Source organism: Gobius niger (genome assembly GCF_951799975.1).
Source record: "Gobius niger genome assembly, chromosome: 1".
Classification (NCBI taxonomy): Eukaryota; Metazoa; Chordata; class Actinopteri; order Gobiiformes; family Gobiidae; genus Gobius; species Gobius niger.
Window position 1 is genome coordinate 5,279,768 of NC_136852.1, and position 27,716 is coordinate 5,307,483.

At 39.2% G+C, this 27,716-nt stretch overlaps 1 protein-coding gene across 1 annotated transcript; it reads right to left on the bottom strand.

The window, feature by feature from the left end:
- Positions 1-918: 918 nt before the first annotated feature.
- On the bottom strand, positions 919-17,160 carry LOC306976716 (arfaptin-2-like). The gene is made up of 8 exons (XM_079574765.1): positions 16,892-17,160; positions 16,679-16,787; positions 12,303-12,411; positions 6,230-6,333; positions 4,226-4,447; positions 2,837-2,994; positions 2,504-2,678; positions 919-1,103 (listed from the first exon to the last, which is right to left on the bottom strand). The coding sequence occupies exons 2-8, from the start codon at positions 16,775-16,777 to the stop codon at positions 948-950; spliced, it is 1,023 nt and encodes a 340-aa protein (XP_079430891.1). The 5' UTR covers positions 16,778-16,787; positions 16,892-17,160; the 3' UTR covers positions 919-947.
- Between the last annotated feature and the right edge of the window lie 10,556 nt (positions 17,161-27,716).

Below are 27,716 nucleotides of genomic sequence, written 5' to 3' on the forward strand. Positions count from 1 at the left end.
TAGATTCCCTTTGTAGATTTGTGATATACATGATTAAGCAGAGATGCCTTGAACGCAAAACGACAGCGACAAAGGAAAAAAAAGTATGTACAAACTTGTCAAAGATATATTCACAACAGCGGCTAAGGAGTGGCGACTGTACATGGGGGGAAAAGGTGATAGAAATGACGATTGTGCCGCCTGTAGGTGAAGGAAAGAAGGTTCTAATAATTGACGGGAAACGTAAAAACAAATAAAAGTGTTGTCCACTGCGTCCTTTACAGCAGGTGATAGATAAGACTTATCCAAACGTGACACATGTGGATTCAGGAAGTTTTCATATCTCCGTTCGTTACTATGTTGAAGTCTGATGCTAAAACCCATTCTTTTAAAATATGACCTTTCTGTGTCGTGGAGAATAAGAGGAATTTATCTTTATGTATATGTTCAAAAACAGCACGACTGTGACTGTGAGCAATGGACTGGAGGTGATGTAACTGCTCGTAATGCTTTAGTCACACGGACATACGATTTTGGAAGTATTTTCCTCGATTCCTGAGAGCCACTGCTCTGATGATGCAAAACGACCTCTTTCCCCTGTGTCGCTGGAAGAGTAGCTCTGATTGCCCTGGGTTTGATGGTTTATTATTCAAAATAGGGCTTTTTGTAAAGGAAGAAGCTGCTTTACAAGGACAAAGAGCACGGTTAGAACCAGGAGAGAGATTTTTTCATCCACAAATAAACTTAAAAAGCCGTTAATGTTAAGTAAATGTTAAGAATAAAAATGCTGTAAGTGCAGACTAAGAATAACTTTATACTGTATAATTTCAGCATCAGACAGCTACATAATAAAATCCAATAATGAACTGAGGTTTGAAAACTTTCTGGCCCCTGTGTGTTCTCGGTCACTCTCCTATGATGCTCCTCAGCGTATCTGCCTCCTCCTCGTCCTCCTCCTCCTCTTCGTCCTACTGCTCCTCCAGCCAGGACGGCTTGTCGGAGCCCGGCGGCTTTAGTTTCACGTTGAACTGTATAAGAGTTTGTTCCAGCTGCTGCTGGTTTCCAGCAAAGTACGCGGAGATGGCGTTGTGGAAGAGGAGCAGCTGCTTGTGCATCACCTTCACCTGTGGGGGTGAGAAGAGAGAGATGATCAAACAGGCCTCTCTCTGACAAAAACCAACTGCCCATCTGGACTGCGCATGCGTGGGTCAATCAGGCTCTTAATACAAGATTTAAACTGTAAAGACTGAAAGATGTAAATTGTGAGAAAGTATGGAATTAATCTGAGTGAAAATTACCAATAAGAAAAAATACCTTTTGTGTTTAAAATAGGGAAAAAAAACACTTCTCGTTCTAGTAACTATCTCATTTCATTTCACTAACGAAGTTCAAGATAAACTTTCTTAATTCAATCAATTTCTCCTATTGATCTGATAAAAGGTAGTTCTGTGTCGTGGTTGGCTCATGAACATGATGTAATTAATCAATCACAGAGGCAGGCAGTTCGTCTGGTCAGTGAAAGGACTTTGAGACATTAAAGACACAACACCTGATTTGTCCTCCTTCAGTATCCTGTACTAAACTCAGGCATTTGTGGGAAAAACACTGCATCTAATTTTGAAGCGTTTTTATCAATTACACAAACTTGCAGTCGAGTTTTCATGCATTTCTGTGAAACTGACCCTGGAAAGAGACTCTGCAAGGTATGAAATGTGCTGATAAATTCATCCCAGTGAAGAATTCAGGCGTTCTCCTCTCCCAAAATTTCATCCTTCCTTCCAACTTCCTATTGCTGCATACTGCATTCAGACCAAACGCGATGGAGACTTTTCTGTTCTGTTTTATTGCCTTAATGTTCGGTGCAGCCCTGTGAGGCGACTCCTGTTGTGATATTGGGCTTTACAAAACCACTGATTGAGACGTCAGTGATTTTAAATGTGTTCTGAAGGGTAGGAAGGAGCTCTGGGCTGAGAAATAACGGATGTTTTAGTTCTAACTAGTCCCTTTTTGTTACTGCCATGTCCTACAGATCTTTAACTATAGCTATACACACGATCTACGCCAGGATCTCCCCTGTATTTAAGCACATATCCAGCCCATATGTCCGAATAAAGGACTATTATTTGTGCCAGTGGACAATGGTTACTCCAGGTTAGCTTGTTACAATCGTCTACAGCTCATTGTTCATGAAAAGTCCACAATAAAACCACAAATGCATCAAGCCCGGCTCAGTGTGTGATCATCTCAAAGCCTGCTTTATATAGTTACCGACTTTATTGACGTTATTAGTTTCACCGGATGTATATGTGCTCGCCTAGAGCTCGGCTACGGACTTATTTGACATGGCTGATGTTCTCCCGTTGAAAACACAGACATGATAAAGTTGTATTGGGCAGAGAGAGATAATCAGAGGCTGTCAGTGCTTATGAAATGGCAGATTTTTACTATAGTCTCCCAGGGACAGCTCAGACACCGGGGGCAGCGGTTAGCTATAACCCAACACCAAACAAAAACGAAGCCAAACCTTGTTTTCCTCGAGGAACTTGAGTTTGATGGTGACGTCGCTGCGCAGACGCTCGTACTTGTCCCTGTAGAACTGATATTCCTGCTGCGCCATCTCGATGCGGACCATGGAGGCGGCGTCCCGAGGGCCCATACTCAGCTCCTCCAGGTCCGAGCGGTACGCGTCGAACTCCAGCCTGAGAGGAAACAACAGAAGGACCTTCATGAGGCTGCTTTTAAACAGAGCAGGTGTTTAGATGGACGGGGCCATTCAAGGGGAAATCAAATCCTTCAGTGAATCAGGGCCAAAAGGACTGATGCGACTCGGTTTGAAGCATCGCCGCCGCTCGCTCACCTGGCGTTCTCGTACAGCTTGATGGTCAGGAGCGTGTCCTCCATCGTCTTGTTGACCAAAGTGTCCACGCTCGACACGAAGAAGCTGATGGCTCCGAGCAGCGACTCTCCGTTCTTACACAAAAGCTTCTGCGTCTCTGCGTTGTACCCAAATTCATCCTGACAATAACAGATAGACATAGACCCTGAAATTCTGTCTGTGTGCGGGAAATGGAGTGAGAGAATGGACTTGTCAGGATTACTAACTGGCCTGGAGCGCTCTCTGCAGGCAGCAGTGGAAACGACACCAGATAAAACCATGAATACAAGCTTTCATTTCACATAGTTTATACAAAGAGCACCAAGTCAAATTGAATAGTGTTTGATGCTCAACTTCTATATTTTTAATTTCACAAACATTAATTTGCAAACATCACAACTGAAGAGGAAATAAATGTACATTCTGATATTCAAAAGCAAAACAGTGAGTACAATTTCAGACAAAGCTGCAGTTTTGGACCACATTTTATGTTTTTATAAACTTGCACAGTAAATATAGTTGAGCATTTACATTATTTTCAGTTTACGGTTCATTTCCAATTTAATACATTTTTTTTATTACAAATATTTGGCCTTTAAATGGCTCAGTTGACTGGATGACGTTTAATGCTGTTTAGTGCCTTGCAGAGGTTACATTAACCAAAAATTCTCATTTACGGAATATTGTTAGCTTTTTCAGATATTTTTGATGGCCATCTTTTTTTTTTTTGACGGATTGAAAATCAAGGCGTAATTAAAGCTCTCTGATCTCTGAGCCTCTGGGCTCTCACTAAAGTGCAGTTACATCACTGTGGAACAACACATGATTTTGCATTTTGCATTTTCCTGCCGCGTGATGCACCAGGAAGGTAAGACCAAGCGCGTGGAGCGCAGGCTTCAAAGGTGAACCGCTAAATATTTTCCGGCGAATAGTTCGTCCGATGTGTGTCTTAAACACTAAACTGAAATTGAGGACATGCAAATACTAAGCTCTAATTTGCATTTGTAATAGTGATGAGCTGATGCTCTGAATAAGTCGTCCTCTTTTGAGACTTTAAGACATTTTTGTTGCAAAATTTGAAATCATATTCTGTTCAGATCATGTTTAGTTTATCCTACAATATTTCCAAACAAATATTAGGTACTTATCTCATCAAACACCTAAAAATGCATATAATGAGAGATAAATCAATGACGGATAAAAAAAAAAGCTCATGATGGTTTTTTTACGACCCTGTCCGTCAAAATGCCGGAGTGAAATTATTCCGAGCGCTTTAACATTAAAAGAAGGAGTGACAGGTGGGAAGCTGTGTTTTTGATCCACGTCATATGATTGTGTTTCCACGGTCTGCAGTTCTCGATCGTTGCTCACCTGCAGCTCGGGCGACTTCTGGCTGAGGTCTGTGAAGGTGTCGCCGAGCGCCTGCTGGGTCTCCACCATGCTCTGGAAGTGTGTGGTGAGCGCCGTGGCTAATCTCAGGATGTTCTCGTACTTCAGCTTCGTGTCCCGTAACAAGTCGATCTGCGCCTCCAGCTCCAGGTCCACCGTCCGCGAGCCCCGGCCGAACCGCTCCGAGAACATCTGTTTGGTGCACTGTGTCCACGGCAAAAACAGAAAACACACTGCATGATGATGATGAAGCATAAAGTCGCACGTTACTAAGAACATTCAACACTCCCAAAGCTACACCTTACTCACAAGTCTCATGTGTTTCACCAACGGTAAAAGACTAGGATTATACAATTATAAACCGTTATGGAGAGATTTGCAGTCTTTGTGATTTGCTAATTGTGATTAATTGTGCAGCTCGAAACAAGCTGTACTAGATATATTAAGACTTATTCATTTATTTGTTAGACTGTGGTTTTACTGCAGCTCATTCACAGAACGGAGCAGATCTAGCCCATTGTTATAGATGCTATTTTATAAAATCATTTTCTGCTCAGCATTTGCTTCAAACTCTGCCTGATTGTTGCCGATCAACCCAATAGTAAGTGAGAGAAGTTCTTTAGTGTATCATTAGTAGTTTCTGAAATCTTTAGGTTTCAAAAAGTGGTTGTGACAAAATTGGATCTCAAGTAACCTTTTCCAACTTAAATTGAGGTATGAGACCATCTACTAGAAAAAACACTTTATTGGTTGGTTGGTTGGTTGGTTGGTGGGATGGATGGATGGATGGATGGATGGATGGATGGATGGATGGATGGATGGATGGATGGATGGATGGATGGATGGATGGATGGATGGATGGATGGATGGATGGATGGATGGATGGATGGATGGATGGATGGATGGAATGGATGGAATGGATGGAATGGATGGAATGGATGGATGGATGGATGGATTAATGGATGGATGGATGGATGGATGGATGGAATGTGTGGATGGATGGATGACTGGATGTTTGGAAGGATGGATGGATGGAATGGATGGAATGGATGGAATGGATGGAATGGATGGAATGGATGGATGTTTGGAAGGATGTTTGAAAGGATGGATGGACGGATGGATGCATATTTGGATGGATGGATGGATGGAATGTGTGGATGGATGGATGGATGGATGGATGACTGGATGTTTGGAAGGATGGATGGGTGGAATGGATGGATGGATGTTTGAAAGGATGGATGGACGGATGGATGGATGGATGGATGGACGGATGGATGGATGGATGGATGGATGGATGGATGGATGGATGGATGGATGGATGGATGGATGGATGGATGGATGGATGGATGGATGGATGGATGGATGGATGGATGTTTGGATGGATGGATGGATGGATGGATGGATGTTTGGATGGATGGATGCATATTTGGATGGATGTTTGGAAGGAATGATGGATGGATGGATGGATGGATGGATGTTTGGAAAGATGGATGGATGGATGGATGGATGGATGGATGGATGGATGGATGGATGGATGCATATTTGGATGGATGTTTGGAAGGAATGATGGATGGATGGATGGATGGATGGATGGATGTTTGGAAAGATGGATGGATGGATGGATGGATGGATGGATGGATGGATGGATGTTTGGAAAGATGGATGGATGGATGGATGGATGGATGGATGGATGGATGTTTGGATGGATGTATGTATGTTTGGATGGATGGATGGATGGATGGATGGATGGATGGATGGATGTTTGGATGGATGGATGGATGGATGGATGGATGGATGTTTGGATGGATGGATGCATATTTGGATGGATGTTTGGAAGGAATGATGGATGGATGGATGGATGGATGGATGGATGGATGGATGGATGGATGGATGGATGGATGTTTGGAAAGATGGATGGATGGATGGATGGATGGTTGGATAGTTATATGGATGGTTGGATGGGCTTTGTTACACTAAGCTTGATACCTTGTATGTGTTTATGCCCCATTTCTTCACACTGTCCAGCTTCTCCACCGCGACCCCTCTGGTCAACTCCTCTTGGGAATTGCCCGAGTTATGGTTCGAAGATCCTGAAAAGAAAGACCAAACTGTTTTCATTTGCAAAAGACCAGACCGCGCTCCACAGAAAATAGCACGATCAGCTCCTCAGACAGTTTAATGAGCGTGAAAAAGATGTGGCGTAGCGTGAGGAGATGAGATGAAAATGGCGGTACCTGGATGGGGCTCTGTGTGGTGAGCTATCCGACCTGCAGACTGGCTGTTGGGAATGCTAGCCCCCCTGGACTTCATGCGGATGTCTGGAATGAGGATGACCGTGACAAAAAGCAATAGAAAATATATGGCAGTGAGAATTAAACAAAAGCTTTAGATGGAAAACAAAATAAATCAAATATCTGACAATGCTTTGAGTATAAAATAAAATGAGTGCATGTTAATCCAGCATGCAGCCTGGTCATGCGGAGTGAGATGAAGGTCAATATGAAATAGTTACTGAAATGGTAGATGGGAATATTGAGAATCAAAGAGCCGTGAGTGACATTTTGAATATTTTACAGGAGAAGCTTGAAATCGTTGCGATGTGTATCAGTGTGTCAAAGCGGCTCATTGGCTCAGAGCGTTTCAGTGTGTCGCCTTGACAGCTTTGAGCAGCGAGGCGCTAAACCACGGATGGTTTCTAGTCAATGTAAACCTTAAGTGATATGTAAATGTGCACATTTCCCCTGTTTCTAATTTAACTGCGATTTAAAGCAAATAGTTAAATTAGCTAAGTTAGCTCTGGTTGAGTGAATTAACCTCTTACCACCCGCCTGAACCAAATGCATTCTGTCCTCTTTGGCTATTATATAGGTCTGTGTAACACCTCATTTGAAAGCTAAGATCCACAAAACTGATCTGTTTCCTCGCATTGTTGCTGTGTTCTGTCACCTTTTGTATGTTTTTTTTTTTATTTCTTTTTTTTTTTCATTTTTGTCACTTTTTGGTTGAGTTTTTGTCACTTTTTGTTGAATTTTTGTCACTTTTGGTTGAATTTTTGTCACATTTTTGTTGAATTTTTGTCACTTTTTGGTTGAGTTTTTTGTCACTTTTTGTTGAATTTTTGTCACTTTTTGGTTGAGTTTTTGTCACATTTTTGTTGAATTTTTGTCACATTTTTGTTGAATTTTTGTCACTTTTTGGTTGAGTTTTTTGTCACTTTTTGTTGATTTTTTGTCATTTTTTGGTTGAATTTTTGTCACATTTTTGTTGAATTTTTGTCACATTTTTGTTGAATTTTTGTCACTTTTTGGTTGAGTTTTTTGTCACTTTTTGTTGAATTTTTGTCACATTTTTGTTGAATTTTTGTCACTTTTTGGTTGAGTTTTTGTCACATTTTTGTTGAATTTTTGTCACATTTTTGTTGAATTTTTGTCACTTTTTGGTTGAGTTTTTTGTCACTTTTTGTTGATTTTTTGTCATTTTTTTGTTGAATTTTTGTCACATTTTTGTTGAATTTTTGTCACATTTTTGTTGAATTTTTGTCACTTTTTGTTGAATTTTTGTCTTTTTTTTGTTGAATTTTTGTCCCATTTTTGTTGAATTTTTGTCACTTTTTGATGAATTATTGTCACATTTTTGTTGATTTTTTGTCACATTTTTGTTGAATTTTTGTCACATTTTTGTTGAATTTTTGTCACATTTTTTGTTGCGTTTACATCCTTGTTTTCTTCTCATTTTTTGTGGCTATTTTGGTGCTTTTTTCCCCAAGAAGCTTTTTGATTAGGGTAAAGCCAAACTGGAGAAAATGGGATCCGTTCCGGTGGGAGTTAAGAGGTTAAGAAGATCTCGCATTGATGTCCTGACTCGGAGCTGCAGAGCGACAGGTGACTGAGGCGGCCCCGCCCACTAAAAAGAAAAAAATACTCTTATTTATTGGCCTGAATGGTCTGTTCATTCAAGCTTTAATATGAGGTTGTTTGGGAAACTATGAAAACACCTCACGCCTGGTTTACAGTTTGACACAGCTCAGACCACCACTTTCTTTCTTTTTTGCATGTTTACTTTGGCTTTGTCTATTTTTCTTTAAACCTCTTAACTCCCGAGAGCATTTTCTCCAGTTCAGCTTCTCCCCAAATCCTGTAGGCCAGTGTAACGCCTCATTTGAAAGCTAAGATCTACAAAACTCATCTAAATCCATCTTTTTCCTCAAATCATCATTTTTTTCTCCATCATTTTTTTGGTATTCAAGTCATTTTTGTAACTTTTTTGTAATTTTTTTCTTCATTTTTTTTCACTTTTTGTCATTTTTTTGTCATTTTTTTGTCATTTTTGTCAAATTTCTGTCAAATTTCTTTCAAATTTTTTCTTCATTTTTTGTCCTTTTTTGTCAATTTTTTAATCAAATTGTTATCATTTTTTCATAATTTTTTCATAATTTTTTCATCAATTTTTTTGTCATTTTTATCATTTTTTGTCACATTTTTGTCATTTTTTGTCACATTTTTGTCATTTTTTGTCATTTTTTGTCAAATTTCTGTCAAATTTCTTTCAAATTTCTGTCCATTTTTTTCTTAATTATTTTGTCATTTTTTGTCAATTTTTTTGATCAATTTTTTGTCATTTTTTCATCGTTTTTTTTTTGTCATTTTTTTGTCCATTTTTGTCATTTTTTGTCATTTTTTGTCAAATTTCTGTCAAATTTCTGTCAAATTTCTGTCCATTTTTTTCTTAATTATTTTGTCATTTTTTGTCAATTTTTTTGATCAATTTTTTGTCATTTTTTCATCGGTTTTTTTTGGTCATTTTTTTGTCCATTTTTGTCATTTTTTGTCACATTTTTGTCATTTTTTGTCACATTTTTGTCATTTTTTGTCACATTTTTGTCATTTTTTGTCACATTTTTTGTCAAATTTCTGTCAATTTTTTGTCAATTTTTTGTCAATTTTATTCTTAATTATTTGTCAGTTTTTGTCATTTTTTAATCAATTTTTTGTCATTTTTTCATCGTTTTTTTTTTGTCCATTTTTTGTCAAATTTCTGTCAAATTTTTTCTTAATTTTTTCTTCATTATTTGTCAATTTTTTATCAATTTTTTTGTAATTTTTTTGGTCATTTTTTCGTCAATTTTTTGTCATTTTTATCATTTTTTGTCACATTTTTATCATTTTTTCATAAATTTTTCGTCACTTTTTTGTCAATGTTTTCTCACTTCTTTGTCACATTTCCATCATTGTTTTCGTCTCAGTTCGGTCGCTATTTTCACACTTTTTCACATTTTTAGTAGAATTCACCTAAACATATGCTAAAAGCCCCTCAGCTGAAACATAAATAACCATCCAGGCTTCCCAAAATGTCACTTTTGTCCTTTTGATTCTCCGTATCAAAACAGCGATGTGCATTTCAAACACAGAAAAGTGTTAGGGACATGTTTAACTGTACAGTCAAAGTGCAGAATATCCAGATTAGTGCATTCCTCCTCTATCTGAGCCAAACAGTTTGGTCAAAAGCTAGAACTTCCAAAAGTATTACGAGCCAAACGCATCCATCGTTGAAGCCAAAGCAAAAGAGCCTTTTTTACCAAAGCCGTTACATTAGTCACATCTGTCATAATCCACCTGGTCCAGGAGCAGGGCCCCGCCTCCTGTCAAAATACTCGGGATTGTAGTGAACTGCAGGCCCTAGAAATACGGAGGTTTGGGATGTGAAATTAAAACTTGGAGAGCACTTTATTTCCAATGTGAAACACTCTCAGAGGAACACTGTCAGAGCAGACGGCGGCGAACAGATGGACAGATGGAGTTTTGGAAAAGAGCAGGGGAAACTAAATTCAAATGTTGTTTCTATTTTTTGCTTGCATGTACGTTTAAGACCTGAAGTTCTTCCATTACGCCTTATGTTTGATGTCATACGTATCTATTAGTGTCGCATTGTTCCAGTCTTGCTTCTATTTTTATGACTCTAGCCTCTGCTGTCCACTACGATGTCGTCTGCTGAGCCCCGGGCAGGACGAGAAGAGACTGAGCAGGCGGGTCAGGAGGGTCAGCGTTGTCCTGGGCTGATCCCTGGAGCAGGAGGATGTTAGCCAAGCTCTCATCCAGAATCAGGGTTTATATACAGGCAGAAGCAAGTCAAATGTTATGCTTTTTAATGACCCAATACGATCATTTAATGCCACGAATGCAGATTAAAAATGCCACACGATTCGTTTCTTAAGATTTGCAAACATTTCATCAAACAGAGGAAAGGGAAGTGGACAAAACAGGAAACTTCGGAGCAACAAAGTAAAGTGGTCATCATGTTGGTATTTTCGATAAACCCCTTAACTCCCACCTGAACCGAGCACAGTTTCTATCCAAAAGCTTCTGGAAAAAAAGGTGTGAAAATAGCAACAAAACTGAGACGAAAACGAGGATGAAAATGTGAAAAAAGTGAGAAAAATTTGACGAAAAAGTGACAAAAAATGTACAAAAATTTGACAAAAAAGTGAGAAAAATTTGACAAAAAATAGAGAAAAAATTGAAGAAAAAGTGATAACAATTTGACCAAAAAAATGCTAATAATGTGACGAAAAAGTGACCAAAAAATGGACCAAAAAAAATCAAAAGAATTGATGAAAAAAAATCTGATGATGTGAGGAAAAAGATCAATTTAGTTTTGTAGGTCTTAGCTTTCAAATGAGGCGTTACACTGGCCTACAGGATTTGGGGTAAAGCTGAACTGGAGAAAATGCTCTCGGTTCAGGCGGGAGTTAAGAGGTTAACTTAAAGAGTAAAAAAACACAGCAACAGGGCAGGGCGATATGGCCTCAAATGTATATCACGTCATAAAAAAACAAATATCACGATAGCGATATATTTGACGATATAATTAACAGCGGACAAATTACTTGAATACTATTTTTGCTAACGGCATACTAATTTCCTCGCAAATATGATCTTAGGGCTGCTCGATTATTGAAAAAATAATAATCACGATTATTTTTGTCATAATTGAAATCACGATTATTCAAACGATTATTTGTTGCCTTTAAAAAAAAGTCTATCTTTAGTTTATTTATTTATTAATCAAAACACTATGATGATGTTTTATGTTTTCTGGACAGTCATAAAAGTACAAATGATTTCAAGTACGCCTTGATTAAAGAGAGGTCCCTGTTTCACACCTGCCCCCTGCTGGCCAGCCCTCACACCTGCGCAAGCAAACTGAGCAGCGAGGCCTGATGACATCATCACACAGCGCCGTTTGTTATTATGTCAGACAAAAGCATGAGCCATGGCACGTGAAAAGCGAAGGGAAAATAATCCCAGCGCCGTGAAATAAGGCAAGTCTGCTTTGCAAAAAAAAAAAAGATTTAAAAAAAAAAATTGAGAAAAAAAAAAAAAGTGAAAAAGAATTGAAAAAAAATTATAATCGATTTTTTGCGATTATGCTAATTTTGTAATTGTTAACTGTTGTAATCGAAATCGTAATCGAATTTCGATTAATTGCACAGCCCTATATGATCTACCAGAGTTTACATCCTTCATTTCATTTCACTTCTTTAGCAGTGTTTATGTTGCTGTGATGGAGCCGAGCGTGACACAAATTATATCGTGTCCACAGCGATAACAAACCGATATCAAAAAATGATATCGCGATAACAATATGCGATACAATATGGCCCACCCCCATAGAGCGATGTCACAATCTTCCAAGAAATGTAGATTTAATGCCAGCTTGAGTCCAATTTAATGCTTTTAAACCCTGATAATGGACAACACGTCTCAGCAGCTCCTTCAGTGGAAGACTGAGACAAAGCGCTGCCTTCATCCCCACTGCTCTCAGACTGTGCAACACTACAATAAAGTAACTCATGTACAATCATTTCTATGCAAAACTCTGTGCAACAACCTTTGTATTTGCAAGTGTCGCTTTATCAATCACCTGCACCATTTTCATATTTTGTTCTTATTTGATTATTAGACACGTTCTTTAATTATAACTCATAGTAATATCTTTGCATCCCTGTCCACACACAGCCCCGTGTGGCCAGTGGAGCCTGTGGCCCCCGTAGAGGCTGTACCTTTGATGCTGCTGGTGGGCATGATGCCCCCTGCTGGTCCTCCGTAGCCTCCCGACACGATGCTGGTTTCGTTCAGGTTGGGCCCTGACACCATCACCTGCTGCAGGTCCTGGGAACAGGACACAGCACTTTAGAGATGTCCATGCAGACGCTTTACTAAAATGATGAGGGATGTGAAGATGTTCCCAAACTGCATGAATGTTTCTCACAAAGAGGAGCACAAAAGCAAATCCAAGGGAAGGTTTGGGTCTGGGTTTCCCACGGTTACGATACGATGCGATAGCTGATACATTGTACAAAAATAACCTCCATCTCAATGATAAAATACTATATGTGGTCAATTCCAGCCAAAACTGCTACTGAAAATGTTTTAGACCATCATTTTGGTATTTATGATGAATTTATGAGGTATAATGTTGAGCAATGTCATAATTTTCCAATAAAGTCAGATTGAATCCCAGTTTGGATCCAATTTGATGCTTTGTAATGACATTTAAAGGAACAGGTCACCGTTTTTCCATACTGAGATATGTTTTTACCTGCGCTTAGACGAGTTGATACGTACCTGTCTGGTCTTTGTGTGTCACGCAAAACGCCCAAAGATGTTTTTAGCATTTGGCCTCTTTAAATGTATTCCTATGGCTCCAAACAGGGGTGAAGTTAGATGCGACCACGCTCTTCCACGGGCACAAAGACCAGACAGGTACGTATCAACTCGTCTAAGCTCAGGTAAGAATATATCTCAGTCTGGAAAAACGGTGGCCTGTTCCTTTAACCCCTTAACTCCCATCTGAACCGAGCACATTTTCTCCAGTTTGGCTTTACCCCAGTCCAAAAGCTTCTGGAAAAAAGCTGTGAAAAAGCAACAAAACTGAGACAAAAACAATGATGGAAATGTGACAAAAAAGTGAGAAAACATTGACAAAAAAGTGACGAAAAATTGATGAAAAAAGTGGCAAAAATGTCACAAAATTGTCACAAGAAATTGACAAAAAATTTAAGAAAAAATGACGAAAATGTGACTAAAAAAATGACCAAAAAAGACAAAAATGTGACAAAAAAAAAAAAATGTGACAAAAAAATTACAAAAATGTGACAAAAAAATTACAAACATGTGACAAAGAAAGCACAAAAATGTGATTAAAATTTGACAAAAAAATGACAAAAATGTGATTAAAAAAAATGACAAAAATGTGACAAAAAATGTGACCAAAAAATGACAAAAATGTGACAAAATGTGACAAAAACATGACAAAAAATTGCTTAAAAAATTACGAAAAAATGACAAAAATGTGACAAAAAAGGACAAAAATGTGATTAAAATTTGACCAAAAAAATGACAAAAATTTGACAAAAAAAAATAAAAAATAAAAAATATGAAAAAAATGTGAGAAAAAATGACAAAAAGAAAAGAAAAAAAAGATACAAAAATGAGTCTAATACCCAACCAAAAAATGGGAAAAAAAATCTGATAACGTGTCAGGAAAAACATCCTCTCGGTTCAGGCGGGAGTTAAGAGGTTAAGTCCTTGATTTTGGCACATTTCTTTGTTTTTGAATATCCCACAGAAACCCTGTATGAAAAATACATTTGTGTGACAGTGTTTGCTCCTATTACTTCAAATTGTAGCGCTGCCCTTATGTTCTGACTAGATTCTTGATCATTATTGGCCTCTAGTGAAAGCATTAGAGCACTGCTACCTCATTAATATGCATGACATCATCTAAAGTCAAATCGATTACAGAATAACTGCCACACTCATTTCTTATCATGCTATTTTGTGTTTTATGACTTTACAAGATTCAAACTGGAAGATCAAATTGACTTAAAGATGGCTGCTTTATTTTATAGCATTATTTTATACAGATTCCTTCTAAAAGCTGCCTGAGCGAGGCCATATGAACTTATATAATCTTTAATCGCATTCTATCGAATCACGAAGTCCTGGTGTGTGGAGAAATGTCAGTACTTTCGTATTTAATGCAGCTCTATTCTCAAAAAACAGACCCGTAACGTCTATTCTCGCTCCCATTCGTCACAATTAACCAATAAACTTGTGGTTTTGTTTCTTTTAACATATCACGAACACCTACACAGACTCAAACATCGTAAGACTAAAGGTTTAAAGTGCTAATTTTATCATTGGTTCTCATAAGTTTAGGCTGAGCGCATGCACACACACACTCTTTCCAAACGCAGACACACCCTTGTTAATTTAGTCATGGCCTCAGGGAGTTTAAAACCGACTCCTCCTAACAGTTTATTTGCTTTTTTCACTTCTGTGGTGAACTAACGTTGTAATATAATGCAGTCATAATCACTGGTGCCTGGGTAAATAGAAAAAGTGGCTTCATTAAAACATTCCGGTGGCTAAACTGGATTGCGCCGGCGTCTTGGTGCCACATTTGTGCAAAAGTAATAGAATTTTTGAAGGAGATATCGCGTATCCGCTTGATTCCCATCCCCCTTGTGAGTTTTGAATTACATCTGCTGCAGTATGAGACAATCGGAGCTTTCCAAACGGATCTCATGTGAATTTCTTTCCTCTTCGGGTTTTCTGCACTGAATGAAGACATGAGAAAGGGCTGAAACAACTAATCGATTACTGGAGTAGTTGGTGTTAGAGAATTAACAATGGTGTTCGAGAGGATAGATGTCTCCGGGTCCCGCACCGATGGTAAATAAACATCTCCTGTATAAGACATCCAGACTTGCTGCCTATTTATCCTCTTGAACAACAATGTTAAAGGCACTTAATGGAGTTAAAATTACATATTTTCCTCCCCCTACATGTTCTAGCCACGTCCTAATATTAGGACATAAGCTCAGACCTGTAAAATCCTGCACTGTCACTCAAAAAGGTGTTACTTCGTGTCCGAATTGCCATCATGGACGAGCTTAAAATAGAAGGTGCAGTTACACGCAAGACCTGAGGTGGCAGTAGTGAGTATAAAATGGCCAACTTGCATCTAGCCCCTTTAATTCTCCAACAGTTGGCAACTATTTCAGTAATTGATTTATCGTTTTAAGGTTCACACAGACTCAAACAGAACAAAAAATGACATGGAACTTGAGTATTTTTGATGGAAAACTCCTTTTGTTTTAAAAGGTAGACACTTGGGCTGAACGATATGAAAATTTCATATCTCGATATCGATACGATATAACTATGGATTAGATGAAAACCAAGCATTTTTCAGAAAAATAAAAACATAATACAAAAGAGTAGAGCAGTTTTATTGATGAAAATCTATATCGTTTATATCTTGCTGTTTCAATTTTAATGTTTTGAATGTTCATTTAGAGGTTTTTATTGTATGTTTTTTGTCTGTGTTGATCTGGACCACGAGTCTGTAATAAATCTATCTATCTATCTATCTATCTATCTATCTATCTATCTATCTATCTATCTATCTACAGTATCTATCTACAGTATCTATCTACAGTATCTATCTACAGTATCTATCTATCTATCTATCTGATAACGATATATCTTTCAGCCCTACCATCACCAGCTGCAGGTCCTGGGACTAGAATACAGCTCTTAAATAGTGTGTGCTTTGTACTTTGTAAATTTCATAAATATCTATTTGTGTTTCAGGACACAAATCCCATTAGCACCAAGAGAATCCTACAAACATTCACTTTAAATTTACTCCATCAACATGTCCTCAAGGGTGTCACTTAATCCACAGTTTTTCCATCCTGAGATATGTTCTTACCTGAGCTTAGACGAGTTGATGCGTAACTGTCTGGTCTTTGTGTGTGCGCTCAGTCACGGAAAAAGACCAAAGATGTTGATAGCATTTGGCCTCTCCCAGTGTATTCCTATAGCTCCAAACGGGGATGAAGTTAGAAGCGACCAAGCTCAAACTTCTTCGTCTAAGCTCAGGTAAGAACATATCTCAGTATGGAAAAACCCAGCTTAACAGCAGAACAAAAGACAATGCGTTTCTCACTAAAAATCATTTAGCTTTGAAGTTTGCAGCCTATTTTCACAACACTATAGGCACTTATTCCCAAAGTAAGTGGCCTGCTGATGGATTTTAATGAAAATGCTTCCATTGCTTTGAAAATTCCTTAGGTAAAAGTCATCACTCTGGCTTCCAACAATATAAAACTTATCTCTTGAGCGGCTATTTTGTATGAGCCGGTGACAAAGATTCAGCTTTCACAAAAGAGCCGTGAATCCCATCACTCTTTTCTGCAGGTAGTTGCTTTGTGCCTGCCTTTAAACGCAGGCCTGGGCTTGTCACTTGACAGCTGGCATCCACGAGTCAACCACGTATCAGATTAAACACCACAAAACCTCGATAACTCCTCACTTTACAACGCAATGCAGTGACAAAAAGGTGTAACAACGACCAGCCACTGACCTGCTCCAAGCTGTCATCCTCTGGCAGGCTCCCAGTGTCTCCATTGCTGTTAATGGGGATCTCCATAGTGGCAGCTTTGCTCATGATGCTGTCTGCCATGATGGAGAGTCTGAAACAAGGCATATGTTAGCACACACGTAAAACAAAAGCATGTAACTGCCATCTGTCATGAAAAACGCTGAAATGTGTGTTACGTGAAGATACGGCGCTAACCTGGCTTTGCTAATGTGGTCCTTGCTGATGTGGCCGCCGCTCGGTGACAGCTAGCCCCGTATCCCCCCGGTCCGTTAAGACAATCAAACCGCTTCTGTCAACGTGAAAACGGACAAGGATAACGGCTAGTGCACCGGTTCTGCTGATTCAACGCGCTCCAGGGCTCGGTCCATGGTTAGGAAAGCGAAAAGCATCCACGTTTTGTGTTTTTCTTCCATAGAAAAGAAAAAAAAATCGCTCTGAAAATCCCTGCATCCATCCAGCCTAGAGCTTAGAGTATCCCTTCAAAATAAGAGCGCGCGTTGCGTTTTAAAGCGGTTGAAATGAAATACAGCCAACAACATGTGTGGGAAATGATTTGTAGTGAGATTTAAATATAATATTTTTGGATTCCGATGGATAAAAAGCGGTGGTGTCGGATTTTGTGTTTGGTGATTCTTTTATTGTGAAGCGTAATGCTCCGCTCAGTCCTCCACGTCGTGCAGTGGTGACGTAGACACTACATAAACAATAAAGCCGCTCTCCCGCGGCTGTCCGCAAGATGGCGCCATCTGCTCATGTATTCAAACAAAAACAGAGCTCTACGATGCTCCATCAGTCAAAAAGTTTATTGATTTAATTTGTTCCGTATTATGAGCTATTCAGTATTATGAGCTGTTAGTGTGTTTTATTATTATTTTAGTTCAGACGGCATTTTACATGTTATTATCCGCATAATGACATGGCAATAGGATAATGTCACACTTTTTAAACTCTTAACCCCTCATTCAAGTGCATTTTCTCCTGTTCAGCTTTACCCAAATCTAAAAGCTCACAGCCTATAAAAGGCCAATGTTATGCCTTATTTGAAAGCTAAGGCCTACAAACTCATCTATATTAATGTTGTCCTTGCATTGTTGCCGCGTTGTTGTCACTTTTTTGTCACTTTTTCATCACTATTTCATCACTATTTCATCGCTTTGTTGTCACTTTTTCATAATTTTTTGTCACTTTTTCAGTGATTTTTTCGTCACTTTTTCATTGTTTTTTTTGTAACTTTTTTCGTAACTTTTTCATTGTTTATTGTCACTTTTTCATCATTTTTTCATGGCTATTTCAATGCTATTTTTGTCACTTTTTCGTACATTTTTTGTCATGTTTTCATTGCTTTTTTATCACTTTTTCGTCACTTTTTCATCACTTTTTAAACTTTTTTTGCACTTTTTTGTTACTTTTTCATAATTTTTTGTCACTTTTTCATTGATTTTCTTGTAACTTTTTCATAACTTTTTCATTGTTTTTTCATCACTATTTCAATGCTTTTTTGTCACTTTTTCATACATTTTTTGTCACGTTTTCATTGCTTTTTTAACACTTTTTTATCACTTTTTTGTCACTTTTTCATCGCTTTTTTCATCACTATTTCAATGCTTTTTTGGCACTTTTTCATACATTTTTTGTCACGTTTTCATTGCTTTTTTATCACTTTTTCATCACTTTTTTATCACTTTTTCGTCACTTTTTCATCACTTTTGAAACTTTTTTTGCACTTTTTTGTTACTTTTTCATAATTTTTTGTCACTTTTTCATTGATTTTCTTGTAACTTTTTCATAACTTTTTCATTGTTTTTTCATCACTATTTCAATGCTTTTTTGTCACTTTTTCATACATTTTTTGTCACGTTTTCATTGCTTTTTTATCACTTTTTCATCACTTTTTTGTCACTTTTTCATCGCTTTTTTCATCACTATTTCAATGCTTTTTTGGCACTTTTTCATACATTTTTTGTCACGTTTTCATTGCTTTTTTATCACTTTTTCATCACTTTTTCATCACTTTTTTGTCACTTTTTCATCGCTTTTTGCACTTTTTTAATTGTTTTTTTGTCACTTTTTCATACATTTTATTTCTCAAATTTTCATCACTCTTTTGATGGATTTTTCCAATAAGCTTTTCAATTTGGGTAAAGCCAAACAGGAGAAAATGTGCTCGGTTCAGACGGGGCTTAAGAGGTTAATGCCATTTTACACCCATATACAACCTATTTAATGCCACAAAAATTCTCACATTCGCTCAAACAAAGCTATGAGTGCAAAACGTGGATGTTCCAAAGCAAATGGGAAACAACAAGCAACTTTTTTTAGAGCAAATCTGACAGCAAAATCCGCAGTTGGATCATATTTTTTGGTATTTTTGGATAAAATTATGGAGTATGTGGCGGCAGATAAAAAGAGACAAGAAACTGCACATTTGAGTCTCTCCACGTCACAGCAAACTCAACGGCCCGGGTTATAATGATGACGGCTTACATTTGTGAGAGAGATCACATGAGGAGCGTCGCCGCAGGGTAATGAAAATGCTTTCACTAAATGAGATTTATGCTAATTAATTGGGCTGTTTGTACATTTCAGTTGGGTGAAAACCTGCATTCTCTATTTCCACGGCAACAGAATTAAGCAAACAGATGGTAAAACTGGCTGTGTTAGAAATCTAATCATGGACTCAGACCTGAAGATCAGAGGAGCAGTGTCGAAACCAGACTTAGAGAGAATTATCCTGCGTTTGTCTCCAGCAGGTCAGACTGTAACGGCTGCAGAACATCCAGAACCAGGAAATACGACCATATTAGTCCAGTGCTCAGGTCTCTGCACTGGCTTCCTGTCACTCAGAGAATTGAATTTAAAGGACCTATATCATGGAAGTGCCCGACTGCCCCTGCCGAGAAAAACAAACGCACCCCTGAGCGTCTGAACAGATGTTTGCACTGAAAGCTGTGAAGAAGGAGGTCTTTCTAACCTACTCTGGACACGCCTGTTCTTTTTTCCTCCCTAACGATAATGTCACGGAGAACAGCGCTTCTGGCTGCGAGAGGTTCAGGACTTTATTCAACCTTCCTAAAGAAGAGGCCACTCGCCAGGAGTTGGAATGTTTGGTGAACTTTGCCACAATCACAGTGGATTAACTTTAATAACCAACGTGAGTCCCATAATGTAAACACCCGATGGAACGGCCTGGACAGAGCGGTGAGTCAATCAAAACGTGTGTTAGCTTGTGTGTTAGCATGTGTGTTAGCGTGTGTGTGTTAGCGTGTGTGTTAGCATGTGTGTGTTAGCTTGTGTGTTAGCGTGTGTGTTAGCGTGTGTGTGCTAGCTTGTGTGTTAGCGTGTGTGTTAGCTTGTGTGTTGGCGTGTGTGTGTGTGTGTGTGTGTGTTAGCATGTGTTAGCGTGTGTGTTAGCGTGTGTGTGTTAGCATGTGTTAGCATGTGTGCTAGCGTGTGTTATTGTGTGTGTTAGCGTGTGTGTTAGCCATTTATGAAGCTGTGTTGCAGATGTCAACTCCTTTTAATTGCATTATGAAGTAACTTCACCTATTGCTGTGATATATATATATTTATTTTACTGCTATTGTTGCATCGGCAGATTAGAGAGAGGGGGCGGTGTTAACTGAATTGAAGTCTTCCGAGTTTGCAAAATGCCCCCAGAAAATACTTGTATTCCTCACAAAAAATAATACTCCATAGTGGTAGAGGTACAATATATCATATAAATGCCTATAGTTTACTTTGGGATGTCTAAAATAGCAGGATACAGATCCTTCAAAAAAGTTAGAAGTCTTGGCATGGCCTAGCGCCAAAGTCCATCTCTTACAGCCGTATGAACCATCTCGGGCCCTGAGAACTTCAGGGAGGAGGTCCCAGAGTCAGGACTAAACACAGCGAGGCTGCACTCTTTGCTTTCACTTTTATGTTGTTGTTTTATGGATTGATTTGATTTGTTTTCTTGTAATGTGATGCAACAGTGAAGCACTTAGAATTGCCTTGTGCTCATTGTTGTGAAGCGGAGAGAAACCTTATTCATATGGACCTGTGTGCGAGCAGAAGTAGAGAAATATCGTTAAAAAAAAGGCTGTGTATTCTGTAGGTTTAAGGTTTTCATGAGCATTAGGCAAAATGTATGGAATATTCTAGTGCCTTTAATAATCAAGCAAAAAGAAAGCTACAATACTTCTAATAAAATCTCAATAATTTATCCCAGCGTTCGCACATTTTGTCTTTTCGTTCGATTTTTAATCAAACGCACCAATTTGCTCGGGAAACGGGAATCTGTGAGCGCTCGTCCCATTATTGGGCTCATTTGTTTCAATCAGAGCCGCTCGCCCGGCGCACATGTTCGCCAAATGGTCACTTTCTTTCTGTAATTACTCAATAAAACGTTCGCCTGCGGTCACTGCGCTAAAGACCGTCCGTCTGGAGCTACAGGCAGCTGCCACTGGAGGATTGTAGCGCAAATGCTACGACATTGTTCGGTGTCGTTTCCCGAATAAGTGTTTGTTTAAATGTTACATGTTATATATTAGTTACTAAGGCTGGGATGATGCACTTTTGTCACGATCTGATATTTATCACGATACTCAGGGGCCCATCTGATATGTACTGCCATATATTAAGTCTTTATAAAAAGCACCGGTATTATGTTTACCATAACCTCTTATCTCCCACCTGAACATGTTTTCTCCAAATTCTCCAAATCTAAAAGCTTCCTCAAAACAGAGGCAAAAAACGAGAAGAAAATGAGGATGTAAATGCAACAAAAAAAGCTAAAAAATGACCAAAAGAAGCGACAAAAATGACAAAAACTCAACAAATACGTGACAAAAATCCAGCAAAAGAAGACAAAAATCCAGCAGAAAAAATGACAAATCCAGCAGAAAAAGACAAAAATCCAACAAAAAATGACAAAAATCCAGCAAAAAAAGACAAAAATCCAGCAAAAAAAAAGACAAAAATCCAGCAAAAAAATGAAAAAATCCAGCAGAAAAAAGACAAAAATCCAGCAAAAAAATGAAAAAAATCCAGCAGAAAAAAAGACAAAAATCCAGCAAAAAAAAGACAAAAATCCAGCAGAAAAAGTGAAAATAATCCAGCAAAAAAGACTAAAATCCAGCAAAAAAAAGACTAAAATCCAGCAAAAAAATGACAAAAATCCAGCAAAAAAAATGACAAAAATCCAGCAAAAAAAAAGTGACAATAATCCAGCAAAAAAGTGACAGAAGAGCAGCAAAAAAGTAATAAAAAAGTGACAAAAACACATAAGGGAAATAAAAAGTGACGACAATGGCATAGAGGAGAGAATGGATTTGGTTTTGGCGGGTGGTAAGAGGTTAAAATGTGTAAAAAGTGTTAAAGCAGTACTAAGTAACTCATGCCCCCTGTCTAAAAAACAGAAAAAACAGGTAAAAAATAAATAAAAACTGACAAAAAATTGTCCAAAAAAGCAACTAAAACCCAACAGAAAAGCTGCAAAAATGTGAAATAAATAGAGCAAAAAAAGTGACACCATGGGGAAAGCTGAACATGGAGAAAATGTGCTCGGTTAAAGCGGGAGTTCCGAGGTTAAGTGGCGCTAGCCCGCAGTCAGCTTTGCCCGTTAGCCTGTTAGCTTCTTCTTCGTGATTCCATTAGTGTGTGTTGGTGACTCCGACCCGGTGGCAGTCAAGTTGAAATTGTAGTTTTCTGACCAGAAACACCAGGGGGAGATGAAAGACCCCCCAGTCATCCCATTAACACTTGTATTACCCCCAGAGGGACTACGGAGAGGATTTATTAAGGTAAACACGTTACTTACTTTAAGATTGTAAAGTAAAGAACAACACAAAATGTCAATTGCTGTTACTGGAAAACAAAGGAGTGCATGTCCTGTACGACTGAGAGCCAGCACAGACAAAGGAGTGGGTGATAAAAATGCCTCCAATCGAAAGTACAAGGTCAGTTATATTCCAAAAATGATTCTTTGGACACAGACATTTATATGGTTAGTCTGGTGTTATAAGTGATTTGCCTCAGGTGCTCTGTGGAGCGGGTCAGACTGTTTTTAATGCAGGCTAGCTGATACCATAGAAATGCCAGAAATCAGCAACACTCTGGATTACTAGGAAATGAGGCCCTATGTCAAAAATCCTGAAATATCCCTTTAAGTTTTGCATGTTGAAAAGGAATTGCCATATTTGGATTATAGAATCATCTCAATCGCCTTTTGTGCTACACATAGACACCAAACATGTCAATAGTTGAATGGATTAACACGGGAAAGACAAGCCCATTTTAAAATCAATGCAGAGGCAAACAAATGAATGTGTTCAAGCCTCGATTAAGCATAAAATGTCACCTTGAAATAGAACTTAAACATAATCTCCAAATGGGATCCTGTGCGCTAAATCCTTTTGAAATGACGATGTTTTCTTACCTCACATGAATACCTTTGGATCCTGTCATTCCGCGCAACACGGAATAAACAGGCCACATGTTGAAATTGGCTGCAGTTTCTCAGCGAAAGGTTGAGGGGGAAAAGCGGGCTGACAGGTCAATGAGGCAAAGCTAATGCGTGTGAGGAAACGTCAGCGAGGAATTGCGTGTTTTGACGCTTGATGCTAAAGGCGAACACGGAAATAAAAAAGGAGGTCGTTGCAGTTAGCGTGATGTAAGCCCAAAATGAATCAAAATACATCACAGTGTTTTTTTAAATTATAAATAAAGATGTAGCTGTGAAGAACATTTTCTCTGCAGTTTGCCCGTCCTTAAGGGGGGCAGGAGCAGGGCCCCGTCTCCAGATGTTCAACAAGGAGGACCCAGCTGGAGCATAAAGAGCTGTCAAAGTTATATATGACACATTACACACAAGTATACACGTTATATTTAAGATTTTGCTAAATTTTTACCTAGTTACTTTTAGTTTGGTAACTTTTGTGATGTTTATAGTTTCACTTCCTTATTGGACACCTACAGGAAGTGACATAGAAGGTAAACGACTTTAAACTGTTGCCATGCCGACCATGTTAAGTCAATGGGAAATGAATGAGTCAAACTGCAATAGATACTGTAGATAGATAGATGTCAATGAGATAGATATATATATAGATAGATAGATAGATAGACAGACAGACAGACAGACAGACACTAGCAACTAACTCCTAAACCTTTCATGGGGTCGACTGTTAGATCTCTATGCAGTCATTGAACTAGAGCTTCAGCAGCATTTTGAACAATCCGTCCATCCTTAAACAGGGGAAAGGGAAGTGACATCACCAACAGCTGTTTTTCTTCTTCTTTAAAGTTATTCTTGGAGTGCAGGCCAAACAAAAGTGCATGTCGCCCCCTAGTGTCCAACAACAATATAGTGTCCAAACAAAGACATTTAAGGAGAAAAAAAATCCAATGATCCATACATTTCCCTTTAGTGTTATTTTATCTCAACAGCTGTTTCATAAAGCTACTGTGGCAAATGATCCATGTGGCTTAAGTTTCTACTAAATGAAAACAAAAGCACAAACTGCCTTCATTTAATCAGTTTCCTGAGGCGGCTCTTTAACATTGACATGTGACTGAGCTGTGGTGACGACAACATGGATTTTGTCACTTTTATAAAGTTTGGCTTGGGCAGAATCTTATTTTTTATTATTAAATGTGCACCTGTCAATCAGCAGTGGTTGCGCATGAATCACTGGAGGGTGGGGGCGAGGAGGGGGGATGGGGGGATTGGTGCAGTGGTTTATAGCTCCTAATCACTGGTTAGTTAGCACCAATCCCTATGCTAAAGTAGCTATGATAGTTAGCATCGAGGCTCCTTTTCCTAACTACTTCCTAACTGACAGCCCAATTCGGAAGCATCTTGTCATGGCGGACGCAGCATGTGTTGCAGATGTCAACTCCTTATAACTGCATTGATTGCTGTGCTAATGTTGCATGGGCGGATTAGGATTAGGAGAGAGGGGGCGGAGTTAGCTGAATCGGAGCGTCGTGTCTTCCGGGTTTGCAAAATACCCCAAGAAAATACTTCATACATATATATCTCACAAAAATGAGTGCTCCATAGAGGTAGAGGTACAATATATCATATAAATGCCTATACTTTACTGCTATGGGATGGCTAAAATAGCATGATACAGATCCTTTAATGATCATAATTATACTAAAACTGTGTGGGCAATGGAGGCACAAAAACTCAATCTCAATCCGGCCCTGGGAGTGGGGACGATGAAGGAGACACATTTCCTGCTTTGAGACAACAAAGTGTAAATACAAGTCTGAACAAAAACCCTTTTGCGTCTGCACGAGATGCTCCACAGCGTTTGTTTCGACGGCTGACTCGGCGCTCACTTGCGGCCGAAGAGTTCCCACAAATGTGACGCCGCCGCCCGTAAATTTCAGAACGGAGTGGAAATAAAGTTTAACAGTTCCAGGCAGCGGGGCATATCCTCCGCCGGGTGCAACATGCGTGTCACCGAACGGTCGCACGCACGTGAAGGAGGGAGCGTGAGACCCGAGCCGCCGCGCCTTCATAAGACAATACTTGATCCTCTTTAATCGGCGCCGAGCAGGCTTCCAGATGCGCCGGAGAGGAACGACCAGCCGAAACACAAGCAGACGCGTGTTCTCCGCAAAATCTCAACAACCGAGCCAAATAACACGGTCATTACATTAGAATCACTCACTCACACACACACTCGTTTAAAGACGGGAGACGTCAGGGATGTGATGCTCGTGAATCGGCTCTGATGTCATGATGAGTTTTTTTCTTTTTTTAAAGTAACAAAAGAAACAGCACAAAAGCACAATGTTCTGGTAAAGACAGTTTCAGCCTCTTTTCTTTAATAGGTTGGGCTCACGTGAAGTCGCAAAATTGTAAACAGCTGATAATGTGAAATGGAGTCGGTGCAGCGAGATGTCTCTTACGGTAACTATGGCAACTGTCAAAATGCAGAATTTTCCACTTGGTTTATGGTTTATATCAGAGAAATAAAAAGTCGTTTTCAGCTGTTGTCAACCATCAAGGTCCAGCCTCATTAGAAATCATTCATAAATGCACAGACCTTTTGAGATTTTACTTTGGAGGCGAAATTAGCGTCTAACACACACGATCAGATACCTCTCGCTTTAACCGAGTGAATCTTCTTCCCGTTCAATTTTTTCGACTGGAGGTCACAGCTCAAAGGCCAGAGTGACGCCTCATTTGAAAGCTAAGACACAACTAACTTTTTTTTGTTGTGTTGTCGCCGCTCTTTTGTCGTGTTTTTATAGTTTTTTTTCACGCATTTTGGTCACATGTGCATTGCAGTTTTGTTACTTTTTTGTGCTTGTTCATCACTCCTGAGTCGTGGTTTTGTCATATTTTGGAAGTGTTTTTGTTGTGTTTTCGACTGCCAGACTGCCTTAGACTTAACTTTATTTTAGTGTGATAAAAAAGCTCATATTCCACCAGTAAATGGCTAAAAAGGGTGGGAAATTGTGTTTCCCAAAAGATTCTCTTTTCCCCCTTGGCGAAGCCATGACCCCTTCTATGACGAGCTGCCGTCTGTATCCATCCATCCATCCATCCATCCATCCATCCATCCATCCATCCATCCATCCATCCATCCATCCATCCAATTTCTTCCACTTGTCCGTTGCCAGGTCATGGGGGCAACCGATCGAGTTGCCCAAATCACACTGCACCAGCCCCTTATGGCTCAACCTGCAGGTGGCGGGTCCACAGAAGGACGGCCTCATGGTTCTAACCGGGCCTGTTGGTCTCTCATAATGGGCTTCTGAACCACTCTTTGTCTGACCCGTCACCTAGGACCAGTTTGCCCTGGGAGACCCTATTAGGGGCATGATGCCCCCGACAACAGAGCTCCTAGGATCATTCGGGCACTCAAACTCCTCCACCACGTTAAGGTGGCAGTTCCAGGAGGGGGGTGGCAGTTATTTCCCCCTTTAACATCAATAACAGCTTGGAGTCTTTTGTGGTTGTTGTGGGGGAGGTTCTGTTTATAATCTAAAGCGGCCCATTCTTCATGTTCCTGTAGATTCCTGGGCTGTTTTCCACATGAAACAAAAACTGTGACAAAGTCCAGCATCTAAAGTCTAAAGTCACATGACTGTATTGTAAAGGCGTCCAAAAGTGGATGCAATATTCTAAAATTCTGCGCTTGAGATAAGATAAACTTTATGGTCAGCTACAGGCCAACATCTATTTCAGTTCCCAGGTATTTGAAGGACTGCACCTGATCCACCGCCTGACCTTGGAGACAGAGCGGTTGGTTGGGGGCAGGTGGGAGCTTTCCTCTCAGCCCACAGCACAGCTCTGTGTGATGTTCAGCTCCAGTGAGCTTTCAGCAAACACCTGGACTCAGGTGCTCACCTCCTGCTGATACTGGGACAGAGCTTCAGCATCCACCACACGCGGGACAGGGAAGTCCTGTTTTTAAAACTAGTGTGCTTGATTTAAAGCCAATAAAAAACACCTGTTGTGGTCTGTCCAATAATAACTGTCTAGTCCAGGGGTGTCCAAACTTTTTGTCTCCGTGGGCCAAAATTAAAAAGTGCCTGTGGGTCGCGGGCCAAACACGGCGATGCCAAGCGTGAAACACATATAACCGCAAATAATCATAGTTACTTTATTACATTTTTTGGTAGCCTTTACATTTGCATTTGATTCTATCTATGCAAAATAACATGCTACATTAAAGCAAGCGTTAACTGTTGCAAAAGCCTAGTTTTAGTAAAACAAAATCAACTATTGTAGCAAAATAGAGCAAAATGTAAGCAACTGTATCTACAGAACCTACAGTGACTTTACCTCATTCATTTGTTAACTCAAAGAAAAAGCAACTTTAGATCAAAGTGTCAGTTCAGCATCAATTCTTTTATGCGTCAATTTTTAACAAGACTTTGCGATAAAAGTTGGAAAACTTGGAAATTTGATGCTACAATGGTCTGATAAACACCAAGACACCACAAGTGTTTCCTTAAATTTGCGAAAGGAGCGAAACAGCGGCCCCAATTTGAAGCTGGTGGCAAAAAAGTGTAC

What these genes read in the sequence shown, in the direction of transcription:
- LOC306976716 (XM_079574765.1), bottom strand. Translation starts at nt 16,777, where the DNA reads ATGGCAGACAGCATCATGAGCAAAGCTGCCACTATGGAGATCCCCATT. An exon ending in AGGATGACAGCTTGGAGCAG is followed by an intron (nt 12,412 to 16,678) that starts GTCAGTGGCTGG and finishes TCCTGTTCCCAG; the next exon opens with GACCTGCAGCAGGTGATGGT. An exon ending in AGTTCCTCGAGGAAAACAAG is followed by an intron (nt 1,104 to 2,503) that starts GTTTGGCTTCGT and finishes TCACCCCCACAG; the next exon opens with GTGAAGGTGATGCACAAGCA.